Source organism: Arachis hypogaea, chromosome 11 (genome assembly GCF_003086295.3).
Source record: "Arachis hypogaea cultivar Tifrunner chromosome 11, arahy.Tifrunner.gnm2.J5K5, whole genome shotgun sequence".
Taxonomy (NCBI): domain Eukaryota; kingdom Viridiplantae; phylum Streptophyta; class Magnoliopsida; order Fabales; family Fabaceae; genus Arachis; species Arachis hypogaea.
Genome location: NC_092046.1, coordinates 70,177,798 through 70,184,274, shown reverse-complemented (window position 1 = coordinate 70,184,274; position 6,477 = coordinate 70,177,798). Strand labels below are relative to the sequence as shown.

The following is a 6,477-nucleotide window of genomic DNA, read 5'->3' as shown; positions in this document are numbered from 1 at the left end:
CAGTGGGGGTTTTGTGTATGTTTAGAGGGGGTTTTATATTAGATTTTTGTGACAGTTTTAAATCACTGTTGTGGCAGTTTAAAACCCCCACAAATTAATTTTTTAATTTAACAAAAATTAACTATTTTGTGAGATTTTCAAACCTCCATAAATCATGTAATTATTTATTTATTTTCAATTTCAAATCATTCATTAATCTCATCTCATTTACATATTCTCAAATTAAAAATTTATTTTTTAATAAAAAAATTTAAAAACTAAATCTTTTATAACACAATTCCTCAATATAAGACTTAATTCTATATATAAAAAAATTCTTAATGTCAATAGTTCCAAACATAATTACATATGGTATTGTTCTACATAACTATTATTATTTTTCAAAAGAAACCAAAAGTGTCAAATAAATGATGTATCACAACATCAACAAACTACTAAATTAGCCATAAAACTCTTACAATGCCCTTCATTTCAGCACACTTCTTGATGGTATTACACAGAAAACATGTGTCACAGCGAGCTGAGAAGTTTACAACGGCCCATCACTCAATCCTCATAGGTGTAACTAGTTTCTGAAATATGGCATTCAATGTTAGATTAACAACTTTAACTTTTCAACAATAAGAAGAAAATAACAAGATAAAATAATACATAATACTAACTTTATTGTTGAAATTCTAGCGCCCACCCCTTGGAATGAAGCTCTCCTCATTTCCAACTACAAGCTGCAAATACAAGAGACATATAAGAACACCTTCAGAGGCCTTAAAATGAAAATGTGAATAAAAAACTAAACAGATTTAAGAAGCTGAGGGGATGAAAACACATACTTTTGGGGGCTGCAGAATACGACCTTCAACCTGAGTAAACTAATTGAGCCCTTTGTAAATTTGTCAATGCCTTGGTGTACCGCTGCAATGAGATCAAGCTGCCTTAAGCCTGCAATGAGTAGGGGAATTCAAAATCAAAATGGAACAAAATATTAAAAGGAAGTGGGGACCTGAACATAGGTATACTTAGATTTGCATGGACCATTGAAGGAAAGAGGCTTTAGCATGAAGGTCTTGCCTGCTGGTATTATAAGCTTAGATATTTCTCCCTTGCTTGAGCACACTGCTTTCCACGCCTTCTCAAACGCCTATGTATATATCTTTATTAATATTTGATTGGGATAAGAAATGTAATTCAAATAAAGTTATTAGTTACCGGTGAATCGTTGGTTTGTTCATTTCCAACTGCTCCATATTGTAACACACTGAAACTTGGTGTCATGCTCAATCCTGTTGTAGCCACACTCAGAATTACTATAACATCCAACAATAACTCCTGTATCAAATAATATGTTAGTTGAAATAAGCTAATTAAGGTTGGTTTTATCAAATGGGTTTAGAGATGGTGTTTCTCTATGGGATTGGAGTGGATCTACCTGGCATGAAGGACTAGAAGCAGCAAAGTAGTTCTCAGATTATTTAGGAAAAACCAGTGCTTTGATCCGCTTTGATATAGTAACTTTCAGGGATCATTGGATGTAGTAAACCAACATGCTTCAGAACCCAGGTTAATAATTGAGATATATATATATATATTATTAATATGTTAGTTGAAACAAGCTAATTAAGGTTGGTTACACACAATTGACATTGAAAACGACTTTGATATTTTGGGTTTTCATTAGGTTCAAGTAGTAGTTATTGTAAAGAATGTAAAATTCTCAGGCCTATTACCTACACAAATTAACTTTTGCATATACCAGATTCTCCATGATTATTAGAATAGAAGCAATTCAATTGTCACAAATTCAGTACTAAAATGTCACCAAAAAAAATTTTCAGTACTAAAATGAATGAATTACTTGCCTACTTTCTAATAATTATTATTGATTTTAGATTTTAGAGTTAGTTAAGTTCCATTGCCATCTTATTATGCTAGTTTGTTATCTCTTTGTCAAAACCAGTTATTGCTTCACAATTGCAGCTTCTTTTTGGGTGTATTAATAATTGAGATATATAAATATATTTTATTAATAAACCTTTAACAAGATTGAACAAAAGTTAGCAATTCTATTATAAATATCCTAACTTCTTACCTCTCCAACAAACTATACAAAGAAAATAGATTTAGCAACCATATTGTTTAAACAACTTACTTCTGAGTCTTGCAAGGATTATCACTGAGTCCACTGATTTTGTACTCAATATTATTAGCCTTGATTTTGAAGTTTTTTAGCACTCTTTTTGCCTGAAAGTAAACAAAAACAAAGCATCACATTCAATACACACAAACATCAGAACCTTGATATAATTAAAATAAGATAGCAATATTACCTTAGTCCAATTAATAAGATTTGGATGCTTCACATTCTGATTCTCACAAAGGAAGTCCAGTACAGGGCCAGGCTTTACAACCATAGTAGTTGACACATCAGGATGGAATTGTACCTTATGATGCAACAGAGCTTTAGGAATCACTCTAACCCAGGAAAGATAAACAAATGAAGCTCAAGAAAGTTTAGAAAAAAATTACAATAAAAATAGTATATAAGCCATTAGTCCTAATCTTCTACCATAAACCAAATCAATCTTCTTTTCAACCTTTCAATACAACAACTATGAATAAAACACATGCAAGAGTTCTTCAAAGGAAAAGGAAAAACAAGTAGATTACACAAGTATATTCATAATAATGAATTGGTAAATAACATAGTATGATAAAAATTACCAGCAATTTACCAAGCTCAAGAAAATCATCACCAAAAGCATCCCAGTTATTCAGAAAAAACCTTGTTATTCTCTTATTTTTCTTTTTAAATTAAGAATGTTATCATGCCACACAGTAGAACAAACAGCAAATGGATTCAAAATAACACCACATGCATTAAAAATGGTAAGGGAGATTCGTTTCAAATTCCAATACCTTAACTACATAAGAAACTAAAAATAAAATTTCAAAAACGACAGTTTCATGCTCTTCCTCTTACTATCTGGATATTTGATGAACCGATGATTTCAACAACATGCTCTAAGAATACGCAGCTCTTGCTTATGGACTCCATCAGCGTAACTTCCCATTCTACTCCATTTCAATTGCAAAAGCAGAGAGAAAATCTCAATTCGCAAAAAATGAACTGAATCTAATTACACAAGGAAAAAAAAGTAGCGAAAAATTCACCTGGACAAGCTATGGCCAAAACAACTCCGGGAATATCAGCACCTGTTCCAACGTCCACGAGGCTAAGCCTCTCATGTGATGGCGCGCCGCTACAGCGCGTGCGGTAGCAATCCCTAAGAGGAGGGAGGATCGCGAGCGAGTCCTCGATGTGCCTCTCCATGACTTCATCGGCGTCTTTGACTGCAGTGAGATTCATGCGCTGTAATTAAAAATGCAGAAATTAAGTGTTAATGTAGTTGAAGAGTTGAAAGAATTGGAAATTATGGATTATCTATACCTTATTCCATTGGAGAATAGCGTGAACACAGAAATGGATCATGTGTCTTTGGCGGGAGGATAGGGTTCGGAAGATGTAAAAGATTGACGGCGATTGGGCTTAATCAGAGTATGTTAGGGACTAATTATTTGTGTGAGGAATTGGGCTTAGGAATTTAAATTAACATTAATTAATGGGGGTTTAATATTTTGCCATAAATAAAATATGTTATGGAGGTTTTTTAAAACTTCCACAAAAAAAATCCCATAAATAAATAGAAATCTTGTAGTATTTGAATGACTCCATTAATATTTATATTCTTTTGAATATCAATGATTTAGTAGTATATAGACAAGATGTTTTTTAGTTCAATATACTAATAAGGATCTATGAGCTTCCATCAAAACTATAATGATTTAATCTAAATTCAATGATATGAATGCTAATTTATGAGAAGTTGGTATACGTATTCTTTTGTTTGAAATTTTTAATTTTTTTATGATTTATTGTGAATACAATTTTGTTACACAGTAAAATTAATAATTTTTATATGTGAATATATTTATGAATAATAAAGAATTAAAATATTATATGGTTATTGATGAGCAGATAATTTATACCCTTTTTGGCATTGTTTTTACATAGTTTTTAGTATATTTTTGTTACTTTTTAGTATGTTTTTGTTACTTTTTATTATATTTTTATTAGTTTTTATGAAAAAATCATATTTTTGGACTTTACTATAAGTTTGTGTGTTTTTCTATAATTTCAGATATTTTCTGGCTGAAATTGAGGGACCTGAGCAAAAATCTGATTCAGAGACTGAAAAAGGACTGCTGATGCTGTTGGATTCTGACCCTCCTGCACTTGAAGTGGATTTTCTGGAGCAACAGAAGCCCAATTGGTGCGTTCTCAATTGATTTGGAAAGTAGATATCTTGGGCTTTCCAGCAATATATAATAGTCCATAATTTTCCCGATATTTGATGGCCCAAACTGGCGTTCAAACGCCCACCTAAGACCCTTTTCTGGAGTAAAACGCCAGAACTGGCACCGGAACTAGAGTTAAACGCCCAAACTGCCTCCCAAGCTGGCGTTTAACTCCAAGAGTGGCCTATGCACATGTAAAGCTCAATGCTCAGCCCAAGCACACACCAAGTGGGCCCCGGAAGTGGATTTCTGCACTATCTGCACTTAGTTACTCATTTTCTGTAAACCTAAGTTACTAGTTTAGTATAAATAGCACTTTTTACTATTGTATTCAGAGGCTTTAACATCTTTACATCTTTTGATGATCTTAGACATTTGGAGAGGCTGGCCACACGGCCATGCCTAGACTATTTTTTCTTATGTATTTTCTACAGTGGAGTTTCTACACCCTATAGACTAAGGTATGGAGCTCTGCTCTTCTTCATGAATTAATGCAAGTACTATTATTTTTCTTTCAATTCACGCCTACTTATTCTCCAAGATATACTCTTGTACTTAATTTCGTTAAGTCAGAATGAAGGAGTGACCCGTGACAATCACCCAATCTTCGTTACTCGCTTAGCCAAGATCCGCGTGCCTGACAACCACAAAGCGGTCTACATGATGTTCAACGTAGTCATTGGACGACAGCCGGAGTATATTCTCTTGGGTCTCTAAGCCACGAATCGCATCATCTCTCCTGACAATAGAGCATCCGAACTCGTGATTAGAACCTTCGTGGTATAGGCTAGAACCAATTGGCAGCCATTCCTGAGATCCGAAAAGTCTAAACCTTGTCTGTGGTATTCCGAGTAGGATCTGGGAAGGGATGACTGTGACGAGCTTCAAACTTGCAAATGTTGGACGCAGTGACAGTATGCAAAAGGACAAGGGTCCTATTCCGATGCTAGCAGGAACCGACAGATGATTAGCCGTGCAGTAGCTGTACCTGGTATTTTTCATCTGAGACGAGAAATCTGACAGTTGATTAGCCATGCAGAGATCGTACCTAGTATTTTTCATCCGAGAGGATCATACAGCTTGCCATGGAAGGGAGCACGCATGGTTGGAAGAAGACAACATGAAAGCAGAGGTTCAGAAGCAACAAAGCATCTTCACACGCTTATCTAAAATTCCCACCAATGAATTACATAAGTACCTTTATTTTATTTTATGTTTTATTTATCTTTTAATTATCAAAACCTCATAACCAATTGAATCCGCCTGACTGAGATTTACAAGATGACCATAGCTTGCTTCAAGCCGACAATCTCCATGGGATCGACCCTTACTCACGTAAGGTATTACTTGGACGACCCAGTGCACTTGCTGGTTAGTTGTGCGGAGTTGTGAAAAGTGTGAATCACAATTTCGTGCACCAAGTTTTTGGCGCCGTTGTCGGGGATTGTTCGAGTTTGGACAACTGACGGTTCATCTTGTTGCTTAGATTAGGTAATTTTATTTTATGTTTAAGCTTTTTTCTTTTTATTTTCAAAGAAAAAAAATTGTTCTTCAGAGTTTTTAAGAACGAATTCTAGAGTTTCATGAGATATGTTGAAGCTTGACTAGCTATTAAGCCATGTCTAATCTCTTGGACTGAGGTTTTCACTTATCATGGCAGGAGCCTTTGGATTCCCATCTATTTGGCTGTTGTATGTAATGCTCTGCTAAAGCTTGGCTGGCCATTTGGCCATGTCTAATTCTTTAGACCGAAGCTTTAGACTAACATTGCATGAATCCTGGAATTCTTATTAAAAATTATGAATTTCTTTATTTTCCTTTTCCAATTTAATTTTGAAAAATACAAAAAAATTATAAAATCATAAAACCAAAAATATTTTGTGTTTCTTGTTTGAGTCTTGTGTCAAATTTTAAGTTTGGTGTCAATTGCATGTTTTAATTTTTCTTAAATTTTGAAAATATATGCATTGTGTTCTTCTATGATCTTCAAGTTGTTCCTGATGATTCTCTTTGTTTAATCTTGTGATTTTCTTGTTTTGTGTCTTTTCTTGTTTTTCATATGCATTTTCGAATTCATAGTGTCTAAACATTAAAAATTTTTAAGTTTGGTGTCTTGCATGTGTT

At 33.9% G+C, this 6,477-nt stretch overlaps 1 protein-coding gene across 6 annotated transcripts; it reads right to left on the bottom strand.

Annotated features, from left to right (window-relative positions):
* Positions 1 to 281: 281 nt before the first annotated feature.
* On the bottom strand, positions 282 to 3,711 carry LOC112722210 (uncharacterized). Of its 6 annotated transcripts, none has more exons than XM_072206978.1 (11): positions 3,446 to 3,711; positions 3,169 to 3,367; positions 2,978 to 3,069; positions 2,325 to 2,438; positions 2,147 to 2,238; positions 1,427 to 1,544; positions 1,207 to 1,326; positions 1,069 to 1,138; positions 831 to 939; positions 663 to 725; positions 282 to 572 (listed from the first exon to the last, which is right to left on the bottom strand). In XM_072206978.1, exons 1-6 carry the CDS (start codon positions 3,485 to 3,487, stop codon positions 1,520 to 1,522), a joined length of 564 nt encoding a protein of 187 aa, XP_072063079.1. In that variant the 5' UTR covers positions 3,488 to 3,711; the 3' UTR covers positions 282 to 572; positions 663 to 725; positions 831 to 939; positions 1,069 to 1,138; positions 1,207 to 1,326; positions 1,427 to 1,519. The 6 variants fall into 6 exon arrangements, with proteins under 6 accessions (XP_072063079.1, XP_072063078.1, XP_025628976.1 ...); XM_072206977.1 differs by having other exon boundaries at positions 1,427 to 1,509; XM_025773191.3 differs by having other exon boundaries at positions 1,207 to 1,544.
* Positions 3,712 to 6,477: the final 2,766 nt, after the last annotated feature.

Excerpts from the sequence above, each read along its gene's own strand:
- LOC112722210 (XM_025773190.3), bottom strand. The coding sequence starts at position 3,487 with ATGATCCATTTCTGTGTTCACGCTATTCTCCAATGGAATAAG. Across the intron at positions 3,368-3,445 it reads CTATTCTCCAATGGAATAAG|CGCATGAATCTCACTGCAGT; the intron begins GTATAGATAATC and ends TTTTAATTACAG. Across the intron at positions 3,070-3,168 it reads TTTGGCCATAGCTTGTCCAG|AATGGGAAGTTACGCTGATG; the intron begins GTGAATTTTTCG and ends GAAATGGAGTAG.